Source organism: Amphiura filiformis, chromosome 19, assembly GCF_039555335.1.
Source record: "Amphiura filiformis chromosome 19, Afil_fr2py, whole genome shotgun sequence".
NCBI classification, from domain to species: domain Eukaryota; kingdom Metazoa; phylum Echinodermata; class Ophiuroidea; order Amphilepidida; family Amphiuridae; genus Amphiura; species Amphiura filiformis.
Genome location: NC_092646.1, coordinates 59,801,105 through 59,822,473, shown reverse-complemented (window position 1 = coordinate 59,822,473; position 21,369 = coordinate 59,801,105). Strand labels below are relative to the sequence as shown.

Below are 21,369 nucleotides of genomic sequence, written 5' to 3'. Positions count from 1 at the left end.
AAAAATGATACCTTTGGTATACCAACCTTAACATCAGATGGTAATACCATCAATGACAACAAGAAGAAAGCCCAGGTGATGAACTGCCAATTTGAATCAGTATTCACACAGGAGAAAATGAACAATATACCTAGTATCAATTCAACCAAATTCCCACCTATGCCTGACATTGACATTAGGACCGACGGTGTGACAAAGCTTTTGCTTGACCTTGACGTGACCAAAGCGACTGGACCTGACGGCATACCTGCCTGTATTCTGAAGATGGGAGCGGCCGAAATCGCACCGGCACTTACAATCATCTTCAGACGTTCTCTTGAAACAGGCATTCTGCCTGATGATTGGAGATGTGCAAATATATCTCCAATCTTCAAGAAAGGGGACCGCACGAAACCTGCTAACTATAGACCAGTTTCCCTTACGTCTATAAGTTGCAAGGTCATGGAACATGTTATTCATTCAAATATCATGCGCCATCTTGACCACTTTGATTGACTGACCAGCAACACGGCTTTCGCCGTAATCGCTCGTGCGAGTCCCAACTTATACTGACAATACACGACTTTGCCCTGTCTCTCGACAGTAGGCAACAGACTGATGTTATCATCATGGACTTCAGCAAAGCCTTTGATGTTGTTCCACACAATAGGCTTATGCTGAAGCTTGACCACTATGGCATCGCGCGGACCTATACATGCCTGGATTTCAGACTTCCTAATGCGAAGACAGCAGAGGGTTGTCATTGGAGGTGAGAATTCGGACTGGATGCGTGTCCAATCAGGCGTGCCGCAGGGCACAGTACTCGGTCCGTTACTTTTCTCTTATACATTAATGACCTACCGGACAACATCACCTCCACGGTTCGACTATTCAGCGACGACTGTGTTATTTACGGACAATTACGAACGACTTTGGCGCTGACGAACTGCAGACAGACCTTGACTGGTTATCAGAGTGGGAAAAGAAGTGGCAGATGAAGTTTAACCCAGAGAAATGCTTTGTGCTTAAAATGACTCATTCACATAACCCTAAAACACACAGTTACTCACTTGCAAACACCATCCTCCAGGAAACAAACTCACACTCATACCTTGGAGTAGAGATATCCAATGATTTAAAATGGAACAAACATATTAATAATATAGCAGCAAAAAGTAACAGGGCTCTGGGTTTTGTAAAAAGGAACTTACACTCATGTACAGAAGACATCAAGCAACTAGCCTATCAGTCATTAGTAAGACCATCATTGGAATACAGCTCGGCGGTATGGGATCCCTACACTTCCGACCAAATTTACCAACTGGAAGCAGTGCAGAGACGAGCCATCCGTTTTGTCAAACACAACTACGACAGGAGAGCAAGTGTCACAGAAATGCTTAAGAACTCAAACTGGTCGACACTCCAACAAAGACGCAAATAGCTAGACTTTCAACATTCCAGAAATCATATCAGGGTTACCTGTCCATCCCTATCCGAACACTACTACGCCCGGTCACGCGTCCTACTCGCCGTACCCACAGCAAATCATTCATAGAACTGTCAACAAAAAAGGACTGCTTCAAGAACTCCTTTATACCTAGAACACTAAAGGAGTGGAATAGTTTGCCTGAGTCAATCGTCAGCATTGAAGAACCCAAGCAGTTCAAAGCACAAGTAACAAATCTCCAATAGCTCAACCATTAAGCGCACACCATTTTCCGGTTCGCCTTCCCCACTAGGGGTGTTGAACTGTACCAAGAAGAAGAAGAAGTATGGTAGGCATGATCACAAAATTTTGAAGTAGGTTTTTTTCACATGGAAATTATTTTGTTTAAAAAGGTGATTATTTAACTTAAAAAATGAGGGGTCAACCATGTCTGTAGCTCAAATATCAACAAAGTTAAATGGCCAAATATCTGTTTTTAAAAATTTTCATTTTTCTGCAGCCATCATTGACAATGCCTACAATGACTTACTGTACAAAAAAGCAAGTAATGCATCATTTTTCACCACGGCGATCCGTTTTACACAAAGGCGATTTTATTTTATGAAATCTAACAACTGTATCACTGCATATGATGACTTCTGTATCAAGGATAAAGTACCAGCACTTTTTAGACTACGTCTCCAAGTTTCTGGTGTCCACATTTCAAAATTTTGTATTTTCCTATGGGGATTACACAGTTAAGCCATTCACTGTGGTCGCAACTTTTTGAGCTATTTGTGTTGAACATCGCCCTCTATAATAAGCAATGTGGACATACCTACCAGTGGGCTATATCAGGGATCTAGAGGAAGGGATAATCATCCTAGTCTGCTGCCCTCATTCGGAATATGTATCCTAGGTCTAGACAATAGGCGGATTAGCGGCCATTTTGTCTTGGACATAATTTTATTCATGTGTCCTTATACTTTAGTACACAAATATATGGTCATTTTCACGGTAAAGGGTGTAACTTTGGATTTTTAACATTTTAATCCGTAGTGTTCTAATAAAGCCACAGAATTCCATGATTTTTGGCCACATAAGTCATCTAGTTAGCAGCTACCTTGGGTAGCATAATCAGCTTTGGGAGTTACTGCGTTCAGTTTTAGCAGGCTTAAATGTACTTAATATTGCCATTTTGAAAAACTATAAAAAACAGTAACATTTTTTGTAAAACCCTGTGTTTTCTTCAGTTAGTTCATGGATAATTTTTCTTATCCTGAAAGTACAGTCATATGTTCAGTAAACACTGCCACATTAGATTTAATTGTGAACAGCCCTGTATTTTTGAGAACCGGACTTCGATATTTGTCGTTTCGGAGGCTTCATTTTCCGTTAATTTTGTTAATAAACTTTGTGGGTGTAGCTTTGGTTCATAATTCTTGGTTATTTCTTCACTTCTTCTTGATTCATAACAGTTGTTATCTTAACTTGAAATGGGTAACAAAAATTAGTCGATTTGCAAGCTTTTAAAATTTTTATAAAATCTTGACTTCAAAGAGCCGTTTTTCCGTTAACTTTTTGAAGCCTCCGAAACAAACTGTTCAGCAAGCTTGTGCAAATATAAATAAAAGAGCTCATCCAATCTATTTATCAAAATGTAGCAAAGTAGATCCTCAAGTCACATGTTTTTAAATCGTGGAGATATATATCACCGTTTGAAAATGGGACCCAATACAAACTTTCCGTTAATAATTGAAGCCTCCGAAACAAATGAAGCCTCCGAAACAACAATAAGATTAATTATCATCTATGCATATCTAAATTGGTGTGTTTCATACTGATATATCTGCATTGTAATTATTACTTGATATGTGCACAATGTCATAAATTAAAAAAAATTTGACATTATGGTTAATGTTTGAAAAATATACTGATACCCAAAAAAGCCTGTTTCGGAGGCTTCACATGTATGCAAAAAACACCATACTTAACAAATGGGTGAAAAAATTAACATGCGATAAATCTACAATATCTGCCGCATAGAATCATTGATTCAATACACACAAGAAAATAACAGCTTAGATGATCCCAACACTGTTGTTTTCAAAAAAACTACTTCTGCAATGTTTAACAATTGTTAACATGAAGCCTCCGAAACAAAAAAAATGACTTGCTGTGATAATTTAATTTTTGTCACAACTGAAATTCAATACTTAGAAGCAAAGCATAAAAATTGTGATATTTTTTACCTATTTTTTTATGTCAACTTGTAGTAGTTAGCCAAATATTTTACTTTTATGATCACCTGTGTTGTTAACTGAAGCCTCCGAAACACAAATCGCTTGAATTGCCAATTCTAAAAATAACTCCAATTTCTGTGAAACTTGGCTGGGAGGTTCCTTTCATCAAGTAGTATTTGTACATGAAGTTAGACATTCAAATTATTCTAGGAACCCAATTAAAACTTAAAAAATATGTTTAAGGTTTGGAAATTTCCATTGTAAATGACACTTGATGTTAAAAATGTTCAAAACTGCAATTACAAACATACCAAAACATGGTATAAAATTTAACTTATATCTCTTGACTTACTTTGGAATGGGATTTCACATGTATTCCAGCTTTCATGTCATAATTTTCTGAGGTTATGTAAAATACATTTTTTCTTAGATTTTAACCAAAATGATATGGAAATGTCAATTTTTTTATTATAGATATCAAAAGGTTTAAGCCTTGAAACATTATTTTACTGGAATTTAAGTTGCTTCTATGCATGATTTCAGTATACAGAAACATATTTAAGTGGTTTGAAATTTTGACCCTAAAAATCAAAAGTTACACCCTTTACTGTGAAAATGACCATATATAAGTTAACAGGTTTACAATATTAAAATTATATTTTGAATATATACAATGTATTCTGTAGTAAATCGATCAAATGACTGTGATTGTTCAGGTATTATATGCTTGACAAAATTAAACTGTCTGACCAGCTAGTATTCTCCTCCGCCGTCAGTGTGATATGTAGCCTAGGTCGAACAATAGCGTGACGTAGTTTCCGGCAAACTGCTCAAGAAATTTCAGCATTTTATCACAATTAGTTTGTCCGTAGCACTCGTTTGAATGTTCCTTCGATACCATACCTGCCAAGTGTCCCGATTTTGGCAGGACATCCCGACTTTAGACCCCCGAAAACGTCATAAAATCAGGATTTTCAAAAAATATTTTGGCCAAAAAATCCAAGTTATAGGCCCTAAATTACTTGTTATTGAAGGTTGGAAACCATAGAAATACTGCTACTTTTTTTTTTTTTTAAAGCCAATTTTTTTTTTACAAAAAAGTTGTGCATTTTGATTACCGTATTCGTCTGAGTATAGTCCCACGTTCGAGTACATAGTCCCACCCCCCCCCCCACCCCCATTTTTCGAAAAATTCCAGAAATTGTAAAAAAAAATTTAAAAAAATTTGTAAGTTTTTTTTTTGGGTTTTGGAGTGTCCCTGGACCTAGACAAGCCTTGAAATAAGCAGACTGGAACCAGGAGCAATTTGTTTTGAATATTGCTCCTGGTTCATTGGGATTTTACAAGAACCAGGAGCAATTTCAGAAGAAACAGGAGCAATTTTCAATATTATTAAAAACTTTTCTGCATACAGCATACCAGCACGACTACATCAAGTGTAAAACAGTAACCAGGAGCAATTTATTTTAGAAAATTGCTCCTGGTTCATGTGAAATTTACAAGGACCAGGAGCAATTGGTGGCTTTACGAGGGTAAAATTGCTCCCCGTGCCCGCTTATTTCAAGGCTTGGACCTAGATGCTAGGATCATTCATGGTTGACCTATAAAAAAAAAAAAAATTAAAGATGTTTTGTATTTTTAATATGAAAATTGATATTTTGTATTCATGTCATACTGTATTAAGGATATCAAAATGCATTCAAATTCAAATTATTCAATGCATTTTGATATCATTAATAGAGTATGACATGAATACAAATTATCAATTTTCATCTTAAAATGCAAAACATCTTGAATTTTTTTTTAGGTCAACCATGAATGATCCTAGCATCTAGGTCTAGGTCCAGGGACACTCGAGTATAATCCCACCCCCCAATTGTGAAAAATTTCACCTAAAAAACAGGTGGGACTATACTCGGACCAATACAGTACTTTTGCTTCTATTGAACAGCAGGGTTCAAATTCAGTCATTTTTTTTGCATAGCTGTTTGTGCGATGCAAAATACATGTTTGTATCTAGCAGTTTCCACATTTTGTTAGCAGTTATTTTGCGATGCAAAAAATGCAATATTTGTATTTGCGGCGAATCTACAACTTCTGTCATTGTCATCAACCTATAAAGCCCCCAGACATAGCATAGCTGTTTGTGCGATGCAAAACACATGTTTGTATAGCAGTTTCCACATTTTGCTTAGCATTATTTTGCTATGCAAAAAAATGCAATATTTGTATTTGCAAAGCGAATCTACAACTTCTGTCATTGTCATCAACCTATAAAGCCCCCAGACGATCACATGTCACGCTCGAGGGCAGAGTTTGAGGGCAATTAGCAAATATAATTATATGCACGAAGCAGGATCATAGCTAGAGACTGACCGATCAGATCGGCAGCTTCCATATCGGGCCGAATATTAGCTTATCGGTAGTGATCTGCATCGGCCGATTTTTCCTTCATCCGCCGATGTAATGCACCGATCACCCAATATCATGAAAGTAATTGTTGAAGCTTAACAAGTATTCATTTATTGGTATTTCTTTGAATTAGACTAGTTTAATAATCAAGCGAAATTTAGCAAAAGAACAAGCTTTGTAGGCGATAAACATATATAAAATCATACCATGATTCAGGCACGCAGCTGAGATAATCAGGTAATTCCCCGCATGCACATATACAATTGTAGTTCTTACTTCCGGGTTACACACATGCGTGTCAGATTGGAGAGAGCTACGGGCCGTGTGCAAAACTCAACACTTCCGGGTTACACACGTGCGTGTCAGATTGGAGAGAGCTACGGGCCGCGTGCAAAACTCAACACTTCCAGGTTACACACGTGCGTGTCAGATTGGAGAGAGCTACGGGCCGTGTGCAAAACTCAATACTGACTTGAACATAAACACAATATTAAAATGGGGCGATCGAATGATTCGACGGACTCGGATATCAGGGGGAAAAGGTAAATTGAACTTAGAATAATCATGGTCAAATTAAATATTGTAAATGAGCACGGGAGTGTATTTTTGTGCTCAGAGCATACATAATTATGGTAATACTTTGCGTACAAGTACCCTTTCAACATACAGGTGAAATTTACTCATGGCGATGGCAGCCATTTTTTACAATTGGGGAATTGGTGATCGGTGATCGAATCGGCAGATCAAAGAGGGAATTGATCGGTCAATCGGCCGATTCAGATAGGGACCAGATCGGTCAGACACTAATCATAGCGTTTGAAAAAAGGGTAGGCCTATACTTTTACCGCGAGGAATGAGCATTGAAAAATAATGTTGCAATTTTGCAAACTTGGTAAAGTCGCTCCACAATCATAAAGAACAGCAAAAAATACAACAGATGAAAAAAAACCTTCAAAAACGATAAAACCAGATTAAGTCTTCAGTAAACTCTTCACCTAATTTTCGTTCAACATTATCTTGACATTATCTCATCCCCGTAAAAATATTGCAAGCATCCGAAGGTCGCTGATCTTATGGTTTTGGTAAATCCCTTCACTAGGAACACATGTTATGATTTTGTGTATAGTTAGTGCGTGCAACGGCAACATTCTCTCGCATAATTGGGGGAGTAACGCTAGTAAACATAAGCATGACATGCGCAATCAACCACGACAGATTCCGCAATATGGTACCCGACATTGCTTTGTCTTAATTTTTGCAACGGAATACAGCATATCTTAGATGTAACAAGAATGAGCAAATACAATTTGGCTCGCAAATAGCGATGCATTGGGAGGACTTTTGAGGCAAATGCGACATGAAATTGAGCTCAAATTTATTATTTATGTACATGTATAGCACTTTTTGCTATGCATTTTGGAAAAGTGCATAGCAGTTGATGGAAATTGCATCGCAAAATGCGATGCGATACCATCGAATTCGACCGCTGTTGAACAGTCAGGAACACATTGAATTAGTATACATTGCTAGCTGTTCAATAGAAGCAAAAGTAATTAATATACAACTTTATCCAACTTTGTAAAAATATATTGGCAATTTTTGTCTCGCCTGATAAGGCAGGAGACTATATAATCACTTTTCCGTATGTGTGTGGATGTGACAAATTTGGTTAAAGTTTTGGTTAAAGTTTGCCTTCCGCCTATTTTCTTGGAGACTAGGGGTTGCACGTTCCTCAAACTTGGTGGGTGGGTGCATCTTGACCCGAGACAGAACCGGTTTGTATTGGTTAGTGGGTCAAGGTCACTGAGGTCATCTAGGGGTCATCTGAGGTCAAATTAGTAAAAACTGTCGTATGGGCATGAAACTTGGTGGGTGCAGTCAACATTTAAAGCCAAATTTGCGGAAGGTCATTTCAAGGTCTCCAGGGGTCATCTGAGGTCAAATTAGTAAAAACTGTCGTATGGGCATGAAACTTGGTGGGTACAGTCAACATTTACAGCCAAATTTTTGGAAGGTCATTTCGAGGTCACCAGGGGTCATCTGAGGTCAAATTAGTAAAAACTGTCGGATGGGCATGAAACTTGGTGGGTACAGTCAACATTTAAAGCCAAATTTTTGGAAGGTCATTTCGGGGCCACCAGGGGTCATCTGAGGTCAAATTAGTCAAAACTGTCATATGGGCATGAAATTTGGTGGGTGCAGTCAACATTTAAAGCCAAATTTTTGGAAGGTCATTTTGAGGTCACCAGGGGTCATCTGAGGTCAAATTAGTAAAACTGTCGGATGGGCATGAAACTTGGTGGGTACAGTCAACATTTAAAGCCAAATTTTTGGAAGGTCATTTCGAGGTCACCAGGGGTCATCTGAGGTCAAATTAGTAAAACCTGTCATATGGGCATGAAACTTGGTGGGTACAGTCAACATTTAAAGCCAAATTTTTGGAAGGTCATTTCTGGGTCACCAGGGGTCATCTGAGGTCAAATGAGTAAATACTGTCACATGGGCATGACACTTGGTGGGTACAGTCAACATTTAAAGCCAAATTTTGGGAAGGTCATTTCGAGTCCACCAGGGTAAATCTGAAGTCAAATTAGTAAAAACTGTTGCATGAGCATGACTCTTGGTGGGTACAGTCACCATCAGCCAGATAATCATGCCCAGCCGATAACCGCCAAATTCATTTACCTCTACCAAAAGTAATTGCAAAAGCAGGCGGTCACGAAAGCAGGCGAGACTCGTGGTTCGAGAACCGCCTTGTTTTTTTTTTTAGCAGTATTTTTCTGGTTTCCAACCTTGAATAGCAAGTAATTTAGGGCCTATAACTTGCTTTTTTGGCCAAAAATGTCAAAATTTTGTTGAATCATCATTTTTATATTGCGTATTATATATCAATTTCAGCCAATTAAGCCATGTTATTAGGCAAAAAAAGAACTTTGAAGAATGTCTCTCATGTACAAAAGTATAGGAAACGGAACATTTGAAACCACTTTTTTAGGATGAAGGAAGCATTTTTTCAAAAAAGTCTAAAACAAGTTTTTATGTCAAAAGTGGTCATTTGGGGTGCTAAATCTGCTAACATTGCCTGGGCTTAGGTACCTAAAAGTTGGCAGGTATGCGATACTGCTATACAAATACATGGGGGTCAACGACCTTTTGTCATGTACAATCCAATGGTGGCATCCAAATGAACGTTCTGATGAGCGTTGCGGACAAACTACTTCTGCTAAAAAGCTCACATTTCTGGAGCAGATCAAACTTTGGTGTATCTTCATAGATGTAAACAATAAAATACCGAAAGGAAGAAAATTTGCGCAAAATCTTGAAAAGCGCCCTCACGCTCAAAATGGCAATTTTTAAGAAAACGGAATGTCCGATTTTCATGAAACCTTCAAAATTAGGTATCTTTTTGTTGTGAAGAAAGGTAAGATAAAAATTCTACCTGAAAACAAGAGAAAATTGAGGTTATGAATTCGGAAACTTTGACAGGGAATACAGTTTACAGTGCATTTTAAGCTTCTAAATTTTTTTTGTTGATTCACAAAATTAAATTGCTGTGAAAATGTGGCTTATTGGCGATTCGCGAAATAAAGTTGCTGCAAAATTAAAGTGTTTTACAGTATGAGCTTTCACCTGATACCAACATCTGCATTTTGATAGGGTAAAATGGGCGATGAGGATGTCAATCGGGTTACCCACCTTTAAATGTCTGTTTTTCTCACATTTTTTAACAGCTGGTGAAAGCAAGGAAGACCCTCTATCTGCATGTAGTTTGATGACTTAGACATGGAGGCTAGTAATGAACAAACTGAGCCTATCACTACAGAAACGGCAGAGAAACCTTCAGATACGGAGACTGGCGCTAGAGAAGTGACAACATCAGATGGCAGTCAGGTCACAGCAGGAGGCGACGCTCAGGTGACAATCGAAGGTCAAAGATCAAAGGTCACTGAAGAGACAGAAGATATATCTGCAAGGTAAGCTATTTTATTGTCACATTGTTTGGGGCACTTTACAATAGCTGTTGAGAAAAATGCAAAAATAGGCACAAAATTGGGCAGAGGTGTAGTATCTCCTTAAAACTTCAGAGGATAATTGTACCATAAATCACCTTCTAGCAGTAAGGTTGAGAGAGAAATCAGCCCTGCAGGGAGGAGCGATTTGACGCATCAACATTCAACGCAAGTGCACGAGTCCCAATTTCTTGAGCATACTGGGGGGAAGTGTACACATAAATTTATTAACCTAAACATCTCAAAACAAGTAATTACCCCTCTTTAAATAATGGACATTATTCAAAAACGGAATTTATTGAACTGCATATTTTGACACCTCATTTGATACGATAGCCCAGAAAAAAAAACCGTCAATTCCAATATAGTGAGGTCCAGATTTGAATACAATACATAAACACTCAGATATCATAACACAGATTTCCTTCCATTATACCGAATACAAATCAATAGATTTTTGCGGCTACTTTCAAATCTTGGGTTACATTGATTTAAATGTACGCTGTGACGTCAATATTTAGTCAATTGCCACAAATGATGTGTCAAAATGTGCAGAAATAAATTCTGCTTCAATACATTTTACAGATTTGTAGGTGATCTATTCTTATGATCTTAGCATATACATTGTAAAAATTGCTATACAAGCTGAAATTTGTGTAGCAGGATGTCCAAGATGGGCGGCATTTTGTTTAGCTATACAAGGTAAATCGAACACTGAACATGTACGCATAATAAATCTCTGTACTTGTTTTAATTTTAAATTCCTAACCGTGTATGTATTATTATACCAAGTGCATCAAATTGATTGTTATACTCACACAGGCATGGAGGTTATTGATATCCATCTAACTACTTTTCTAATGACATATTGACTTCGGGTGCATGAAATTTTCACGGAAAATTTCACGCACACTGTAACTACCTTAATTTGCACATGGCATAATTTTGCACTTAATATCTGTTTGAGCCTGTTCGAATTTTTGAAGGGCAGAAGTTGTGATTAAAATTGTTTATTTCAACAAATTTCAGAAAATAAAATCTTGAGATTGGGTGAATTGGGGAGTTAAAAAGTGACAGAACTTTATTATGAACTTGATCATTACCTCAATAGGGGATATTCCTCAGATCTAGGCAAAATGTTGAGATTTTTCACAATGCTCTCCAAACGGTTACTAACCTGTAAGTGTTGTTATTCTCTTCCTAAGCCTAATATTTGGATTTCGTTTTTGTTGTAGTGGTCAGCAACAAGAGGAAAGCACTGTCATGGAAGGGAATGGTGAAGTCTCTGCATCAAAAGACATCCAAGATGATACTGATGAAGAACCATCAAAAGGCATACCACCAGAGCCTGAGGAAGAGACTGAAGGTGAAAAAACGGAAGAGTTAGCAGAAAAATCGCAAGATGATGTTCAAGATTCTGAAGAGAAATCTCAAGATAGCCAGGACGTTGAAACAATGAAAGAGGATGAGGAAGATGCTGAAGGCCATCTTGATTCCCAAGGTGGTGTGGAGGAAGAAGAGTCTGATTCCGTAGGTGGTGTGGAGCCTGATTCCCAGGGTGGTGTGGAGGAAGAAGAGAAGAATGCTGATGAAGATGAAACAAAAGAACATGAGGATGAAACAGGACAAGAAGATGAAGAAAGACCGGAAATGGAACAAGAAGATGAAAAGAAAAGACAGAAGGAGACAGAAGAAGAAACACAAAGAGATGAGAAAGTTGAAGAAGATGAAATGAGACAAGAAAAGGACGAGGGAGAAGACAAAATGCAAGAAGAAAATGAAGAGGAAGAAGATGAAGTAGATTTATTATCAGAAATAGAGGATGATACAAGCAAACCATCTGCTCCTACAGTGGAAGAGGAAAGCAAGACTCCTATTGAAGTACCTCAAGATGCAGATGAAAGCAAACCATCTGAGGATGCTCCTACGGTGGAAGAGGACAAAGAGGCTCTTGTGGAAGAAACCAAAGATGCGGATGAAAGTAAAGCATCTGAGGATACTCCTATAGTTGAAGAACCAAAAGATGCAGCAGACAGTAAACCATCAGAGGAAACAGTGGGTGATGAGGATGCTTTGCTAAAAGAAGACAAAGACACAGGAGGAGAAGAGACAGGACAGGACATCACAGCAGCGGAAGAAGAGGCATTACTGAAAGAGACGGAGGAAGATGATAAGATGGAGCAGGACGAAGATATGGAAGTGGAAGAGACGCGTGATGAGGATGTGGAGAGCATGGAAGTTGATGAAGAACAAAGAGATGTGGAGATGAGGTCTGAACCGGGATCAGTGGCAGCGCAAGAAGAAGAGAAAGATGTGGCAATGGAGTCAGCAGATAAGGATGCTCAGGTGGAATCAGATGCTAAGGTTGATGATGAGAAACTAGATGAAGTAGAAACTGAGAATGTGAGTGAAACGACAGTCGAGAAAGCTGATGTCGAGAAACCAACAACTGATGATAAATCTGAGCAGCAATCAACTGAATCAGTTAAAGATCAAGATAAGCCTGAATCAGAAGCGCAGTCCTCTGACGTCACTCCAGCTGAGGGCGCTAGCACAGAAGCAAAAAGCGGAGATGAAGCTAAGGATGATACAGAAAACAAGTTGGATGATGTTGAGATGAAAGATGCTGAAACTGACGATTTGGAATCGGCCAAGAAAGCAGATGAAAAACTGAAAGATGATGGGTCTGAAGAAAAACAACCATCTGAGGAAAAGAATAAATCAGAATTGGAAACATCACCTCAAGAGAAAGAGTCGGATAAAGAAACCGCTTCAAAACAAGAAACAGAATCAGCATCTCAAAGTCCAAAGGTCACAGAAACAGAAGAAGGGACATCTCAAACTAAACCAACACAGGAAGCAGAAGCAACATCGGAAGAGAAAAGCACAGCAGAAGCAGATAAGGACTCGTCGAAAGCAGAGAATTCCAGCGATGCACCTGCTGCATCTGAAGAAGGTGATTCCGGTAGTAATTCTCAAGAAGGCAGTAAGAGCCCAGCAGCTGCGGCAGGTGGTGGAGAGAAAAAAGTTGTCAAGAAAGGCAAGGTTGGATTCAGTCTGGGCAATATTGTGTCACAACTCAAGAAGAAAGCTGAAAAGGTAAGCCCTTCCCAGAATCCTTTGCAACATTGATATTACCTCATTCATCAAATGACACTCCCATTACTTTGTGCAGATTTTCAGTTTGAGAATAAACTGGTTAAACACGGGTCGACAGTTAAGAAATATACATTTTGTAAGATCTGGATGTGTTCTGTTCATGGAGGTACATTTCGTCACTGCCGACCCATGTTGCACTAGATAGGAAATCAACACGGGGAATTAAAATGGAAGAAATGCATTATTGGAAGTGTTAGATAGATTCTCTGAGCATACCTCTCACTGCAGAAAATGCACAAAGCAGGATCTTGGATAACTATCCAGTTACCACGACTGAACCAGATAGAATCATTTGCTTTATTCTGTGTGGATAGTTGTCCAAGATTATGCTTGCTGTGCACATATGTGATGCGATCAAGCAAAATGAGTCCGATGTCGATCAAAATCAAAATTCAGTTTTCAATATCATTATATCAGCCATTCTCAGAGCTTTATTTTGCTGAAAACCCCATCATAATTAGACTTATGGTTCCAAAGATATGGCCATTTTAGTGTTGCTCAGAACAATAAAATACAAAGGAAGTTGAATACTATTATTGATTATATCTTAAAATCAATATTCCCGACATCCGACTCATTTTGCTTGATTGCATCACATATGTCTTCTCATGTTCCAGTTGAAATGCATACATCCACTGTAAAAGACATACTCTTCTACATGGGGGTGTTCAAACTGAGTCACCCATTCAGGTGACCCCATTTGAAATTCACATGTCTTTAATGGGAGTGTATGGATTTCAACTGAAGAGCCCATTGGTGTAATGGAGCTATATTACACATGGTTCCTTTGCTCTCAGTGTTTACTCACTCTGGAAATTGGTTGTGTCGACAAAGATGGCTATATCATTATCATGTTTTGAACCAATCAGAGGTATAGTAGCAATAAAGCAGTATGGCTGAAGGGGATTAAGCTTAAAATTACTAAGAGATCTAGAAGCTTTATTTTGATCAAATTATTAGACCATGTAATTGACCAATCAGGGGTACACAACTGTAATATAATAAGCTAAATCGGCATTAGAAGTTTGCAATGCATTGTGGGACACTTTTCACAGTTTTGGGACACTTGCCCCTCTGAACTATCGGGAAAATTAAGAAAAATTGGTTTTTTTTGCGTACAAAATATGTGATTTAAAATGTTTTACAAGAATAAAAACAAAGCCAAAAAACTTGGTTATTGTATAAATTAATTATTTTAATATTTGTAACAATAATATTATTACAATAATAGATTAATTAATTATAATTGGCAATTTCCCCGATATGTCGGAGGTCAAAGTGTCCCAAAACTGCTCTCAAAAACTGGAAGTTACAATGTTGATTGGGCTTATTGTATTACTATTATTGCAGGATGAAGTGGTACAGGAAGGAGAGAGCACAGAGAAGGAAGCAGAAAGTATGGATACAACAGAGGTATGTATGAGGGTGTGTGCGTAGGGGTGTGACTGGGGGTAAGGGTGTGGGATGTTTAGGGGTAGGAAAGAGAAGGAAGCAGAAAGTATGGATACAACAGAGGTATGTATGAGGGTGTGTGCATAGGGGTGTGACTGAGGGTAGGGGTGTGGGATGTTTAGGGGTAGGAAAGAGAAGGAAGCAGAAAGTATTATTTTAAGGTGCGTTATTGCAATGTCCAAACAGGAGAGGCGCTGATACCGAGGCAGGCAGCGCCGACTTCAGTTTGTTGTATTGAATGATTTTAATGATTCTAAATTCCCCAATTTATAGGCTGGGATAAGAGGTTAAATTTTGATGTGTAAGAATCAACTTCCTAATTTCCTAGAGCCTGCTGCCCAGTGCATTAGAAAAGTGAGATTGCTTGTGGATATGGTAGTATAACAGACCTCATAATTGCTGGTGTATTTATGGGTAGTGGCAGAGGCTCTATACTAGAGCTATAGACCATTCATGATGCTAATTGGTAACTCTTATTTTCAACCTCACTCTCTCCAATAGGCATCAGATGCAGCTGATAAATCTAAGGAGGGCGCCACCACTGGTAGTGTCAGTTCACCCACAAAAGACACACCACCAGCTGGGTCATCAAGACGTAAACAACACAAGGCTAGCGCACAGCACATCACTAAAGACAAGGACAAAGAAGACAAGGACAAAGAAAATGATGACGATGATGACGATATTGTAGAAATAGTCGATGAAAAAACGTAAGAACAATGTTGTTTGACAAACCATCACTGTGTGTATGCTAGGTGTGTGAAAGATAGCAGAAATAATGTTTTAAATAAGGGTCAGATTTCACTATTAAACTTAAAACTGCATCAAAATAACCACTTTCTATTTTAGATAATAGGAATTTTTGTTTTTACTATCCTCTACCGTGTGATAGACGACAGGCATGTTCAATGTTTTGAGTAGTGGATGCTGGCGCAACCAGTATCCACTATGATAAAATATTGGACCTGCCTGTTGTCTATCACACGGTAGAGGATAGTAAAAACAAAAAAATTCCTATCGTTTATTCTCAATCATAGTCAGTTAAATATTCATTTTAATAACTAAACACTGTTTTATTTAGCAAAAATTTACCGTCATGAAAACTCCACTTTATCTGAAATGAACAAACTTGATTACCGTTTTAGTTGCGCGTACTGCAATCTCCTTCACGTATTATTATAGAACACACTACATACTTGCGCTTTGACAAGCGTCCTCGAAGCGGTTGCTGCTGTCTACCATAAAATAGAGGGCATGTAGAAACCAATGAAATTCAGCATTTACAAGCTAAGCCACAGCCACTGACTAAGAATAAAGGTTGAAAGAAGATTCGTAGGTTTGGGTTGACAATGGGTTAGTGTAGTGGTCTTCTCACTCGCTTCTCACCACTGCGGCCCGGGTTCAATTCCCCTGCGTTCCCGGGTTCAATTCTCCTGCGTTGCCACATGTTTGCTGATCCATGCTCGTGCTCGCAGGTTTTTCTCCAAGTGTTCCGGTTTTCCTCCTGCTTTTATAGTCGGGACTGCTTCCCATATCCCTGTCCCGTCATATTCAGTTGGCATCCCTTTAATTTAGTTGCTTTTGAGCAGTATATAGGGCGTCAGCCTTTTCCGCAGGATCCGCCATCTTGTGGGTACTGCCGTTCTGCATGTCATGCGTTATACATTACGCCCCCGATAACGCGGAAGTTACAGCGCGTGATGCACCTTTTCAGTCAAGCATCAACGCGGTGATCTTAGCAACAAGTCACTCCGTACCCACAAGATGGCGGCGTTGACGTCACAATGACTACCTCTATTGGCTTTGCTTCGCTTCGACCGATTGTTATAAGTAAAAAAAATAATAAATTTAGAATGTTTGGGTTTGTTAACGTGTTAACAACTCTCCCATTTCGTATATTGTGATTTTTTTTTAGTGCCGGTAGGCACCTGCTGGTCTGCCAGCATAGCTATATCCCTGCGTGTTAACAACTCTCCCATTTCTTATATTGTGATTTTTTAGTGCCTGCCGGCGTAGCTATATCCCTGCGTGTTAACAACTCTCCCATTTCTTATATTGTGATTTTTTAGTGCCGGTCGGCGCCTGCCGGCGTAGCTATATCCCTGCGTGTTAACAACTCTCCCATTTCTTATATTGTGATTTTTTTTTAAGTGCCGGTCGGCGCCTGCCGGCGTAGCTATAACCCTGCATGTTAACAACTCTCCCATTTCTTATATTGTGATTTTTTTAAAGTGCCGGTCGGCACCTGCCGATGTAGCTATAACCCTGCGTGTTAACAACTCTCCCATTTCTTATATTGTGATTTTTTAGTGCCGGTCGGCGCCTGCTGGTGTAGCTATATGCGTGTTAACAACTCTCCCATTTCTTTTATACAGCAATGAAAATGAAGGTCAAATGAAAAACTATGCCACGGACACCATGAATGAACTACTTGGAATGTTTGGATTTGACAAAGTGGACCAACAAGAATCACAGGGAATAAAACTTGGACAAAAATTCTCTGCTTCAGCTCCGCCTGGAGCTAAAACAGGTATGATTGGTTATAGCACCTAGTTGTGTGGTGTGTGTGGGTTTGACGTTGTGGACCAACAGGACACCAAACGATTGAAACTTGTGGAAAAATGCTACAACAGGTTTGGTTGACCTCATGAGAACTGGTTTGTGGGTGGGTGTGTGTGTTGGGGGGGTGTAATGTGTATGTAGGGGGGATTTAACAAAAGGAAATTTAATCGGGTACCCGAGTACGTAATTACCCATTAGGTGGTCTTACATTTTCCAAAGCTCACTCAGTCCCTAACCGTCAGCTAACTTGTTGAAGTGAATCTGTTGCACTTTACCAAAACACAGGGATACCAGATTCTTTTGTTACTCTAAAATTCTGCACTTTCTTTCCAATGCTGCTGTTGTTCATGTGATCTCATGGATATTCGGCAAAAGTGTTGAACTTGGACTAGAGACCCCACTTTACAGGTGAATGCCGGTTGGGTCTGAAGTCCTGCGTTTTTATTTATTTTAAGTGAGCCCATTTTGGGTCTTTTTAGCGTGAATTTTATATGCTTTTTCTCACCAGTCCAACTGAGTGGCATCTTTGTAAACTGGATCAGTTATTTGAAAAATTACAGAACCAGTAAATTGAGTTATTTGAATGCAAAGTACATGTAATATTGAATTTACGAGGGATGATTGATAAGTTTGTGGTCTAAGGTAGAGGGAGATGAGTTATACAGTTTTGACTAATATTCTGTGCACAACTTATCCAGCGATGTAAGTTTGCACAATTGATCCTGAATTCAGGATTTTTTTGTGTTCAAATTTCAGCACTTTTATTTATTATCAGCCTGTTTTGGGGCTTTTTAGCCCAAATTCACACACTTTTTCCAGATTTTCCGGATTTTTTCTTCAGGCCTACTTAAATCTTTTTCTGTTAGATGTAATTAGACCTTTAACAATCAGCTGGTAATGATAATTGTCTATTTGTGGTGACCATTACTGGCTTTCCTTGAGAGAGTCATCTTCCAGGCTCTCCTTGCCACCTTTGAACTTGGCAGCCTATCTCTTTACTATAATGCTCTACAAAGGGGCTTCAAGTGTGGCCATCTTGTCTTTGTGGTCCTCTGTGATTACTTAAGCCTATGAGACTGAGGCGAGGTTTGGGATGACACTGCACGATGGCTGATCCCCACTCCCCCCACATTTTTCCTTTAATTTTCAAGGCTTTTTCAGTTCTCAGAAAGTGGTGACTGTCAAGGTTTACTTATATCTAACAGAATAACAAGAAACTATACTTACTCAAACTTTTTGTGTAATCATTCAAGAAGTTAAACTGTACAGAATATCAGTCAAAACTCTATAGCTTGTCTTCTTCTACCTTGGGCCGCAAACATTTCAATCACCCCTCATAAGACATGATTGATCACAAGCACATGACTGACTTTATACCCTTTGTGTTTTGTATTTGTGACAGCACCCACAAGAGCTACAGAGGTCAAGCAAGTGAAGACTGCCATAGTCGGCAAAGAGACTAAGGTAAGAGAGACGACATGTCCTATCATGTCTTGTCCTATCCTGTCCTGTCTTCTCTTTTCTTGTCTTGTCTTGTCCTGTCCTGTCTTGTCCTGTAGTATCCTTATGAGTCATGTTGCAAAGCTGCAGTGTGGTAAAAATGTTCCGATATCCCTTAGATATGGTTGATAAATTAGGTAAACGCCCTTGAACCACTTTCTTTTCAGGAATATCAACAAAAAAGAAGAAAAGTGAAATGTTCATCTTTGAGTTCACATCCCCTATTGGATTTGTACAGAATTCCTGATGTCCAGACATAAAGAATTAAGATTTGTCTGTCTTGACATGAATTATTCATTGCAGTGGTTAAATATTCTGATTTCGAAAAATATTTTACGCAATATAATATGTAAAAACTAAGCTTAAAAAAGCAAGCTTAATTCGTTTTACATGTACATACTGTATTTCCTCGAATAGTCGGTCCCCCTCAAATAAACGCCCCCAGCAGTTTTGGTGATGAAAATAAGCCTTCAACTAACGCCCCCTCTGAACAAAGGGCCCAATTTTACAAGTTTTTGACTGTTATACTACAAATTTCACCTGAAAAGTTCATGAAAACAGTGTGTAAAGTCTCATAAGTCATAACACTTACATTTTTCAATGGCCTCGACTGAGTATGTAGAGGTTATCGGGAAGTGAACTGGAAGTCATCTTTCCTAAGTACATAGTTCGTCATGTCAGCGTGAGTTTTAAGCTTACCTAATGATTTTAATGGGAATTATCATTATAAAGATGACCTCTAATAAACGCCCCCTATCGGAAAATGTAACGCCCCCAGGGCGATCTATCAAACAATATGTAGTACCTGTAGGTCAGGCCTGTTCATGTGCTATGGAAAGAAAACTTAATACCGTAACCACCCGGGTATAAGTGTGGAATGTTAATTATCAACTGATATTGTTTTATATTTGTTCTTATGAGAGCAAAGCATTGATTTGGTTTAAGAACTTGGCCAAAATTTAGTACTGGGCTTATAGCCAAGTGCACCCGTCTGCATCCCAGAAAGATTTGAAAAATAGGGGGTGGGCTTATAGCCGAATGTTGGCTTATACCCAGGTGGTTACGGTAATGGACTCAGATGCAACTTTTAAAGTGGCCTCTTTTTTTACATAATGAACCATCTAATCATTTCAATGTATCCTCTGCAAGAAAACAGCATGGTTTAACGACAGCGCTCTAATCGGAAACAATAGATGAATAGACACTGCAGTGCCTGAGTGATGATATTGGTGATTGGGATCTACCGTCCATTATAGGCTCAAATGGTAGAGCTCTAATCACACAAACCAGAGGTCACCAGTTCGAATCCCGCTTCAACTAAAACGTTCAAATATCAAATTCAAAAGAAATCCGATTGCTTTTGAGTTATGTCCCTCCTCCCTCTGGTTTGAAACATGTGAATTCATTAAGATGTCTGCTGCCCTCAAGTTGTGAATTTATGAATCCATGAGATGTCTGCTGCCCTCAAGATAAAATGCCTATAAATTTGTGCTGCTTGAGCATAAATTAAAAATCATCAAGTGCATACAAAATTTGTAGACTTTTTAATGAGCTTACTGCACAGCTTACTGTTACATAAACTTTTTATTAAAGTTTGCTCTAACCCTAATACCCAAAAATCTTACAAAATCTTACGATGAAAAAATCTGCGCATGCATGAATCCCAGGGTCTGCGATGATGCAATCACCTAAGTGTTATATCATTGCGGAATTGCTGGCGGGCAGCAATAACCCGTGTAGCTACCGGTCTGTGATCGTGTGCTTGGCATGCGAGGGGTCAAAGGTTTTTTTTTTAATCTTTGTAAAGATTTATTTTTAAATGGGTGCTTGAGGTATACCTTCTTTTGCTTTAGCTTTAAATCTTATAATAATGCAAATTGCAATTTTAAATATTTTTGAGGCAGGAATCACTGATAGTAAAGGAAAGATTAGTCAAAAATTGTGTAATTCTTCTGTTATTTGATCCAAGATTCGGTCTCATGTGAGAAAAAATGTGGAATCCATGAAGCACCTTCCAGAAAATGTTGATTTTTGGATGCAAATTCTGGCTTTTGGTGGAACTTGTGATTCCTGATAATTATAAATAGATAATGAGAAATCAAATATTGTTTTCTTTGTGGGAGGTTTGGCCAAATTTCTTCCAGGGAATTGTATTTTTCTCTTGAGGCATGTTCAGTTTACAAATCCCTGGTGCTTTATATCATCCTTGGTGAGTAACCATGTCTGTCATTACCTGCAACACATACCAGTTGTATTTATACAGGGACATTTTTTTTTGTTGCCATTATTTGAACTGTTCATAACTTAAATAGAAAACAAAATTATACTTCTACGCTACTCAAATTTGGTACACTCACCGGAGCGCTTCCACCGTGTCAGCGGCGCCTTCAGCGGATATTATTGGTCAGAACTTCTTAACAATAATATATATGTTCATTCAAACACACCTGTACACATTAAATCCAATGTGCCCAAAATTTTTGTTACAAGCTTTTAATTCAGAGAGCAAGAATATCAAATAATGGATGGAATTGTTGGCTTGACATCAAAAATATGCTATTCCATTTGTAATCCATACACCCCCTATGGAAGACAGGACCTTACTGGGGGTGTAAATTTCAAATCA

At 38.6% G+C, this 21,369-nt stretch overlaps 1 protein-coding gene across 1 annotated transcript in view; it reads left to right on the top strand.

Moving 5' to 3' along the window:
• The window catches only part of LOC140140710 (uncharacterized), a 92,226-nt gene that overhangs the window by 11,124 nt on the left and 59,733 nt on the right, over positions 1 to 21,369 (top strand). The window contains 6 exon segments of the mRNA XM_072162467.1: positions 9,792 to 10,034; positions 11,306 to 13,169; positions 14,580 to 14,642; positions 15,183 to 15,391; positions 17,057 to 17,211; positions 18,646 to 18,707. Of these exon segments, the coding sequence (XP_072018568.1) occupies positions 9,844 to 10,034; positions 11,306 to 13,169; positions 14,580 to 14,642; positions 15,183 to 15,391; positions 17,057 to 17,211; positions 18,646 to 18,707 (2,544 nt within the window). The 5' untranslated portion in view covers positions 9,792 to 9,843.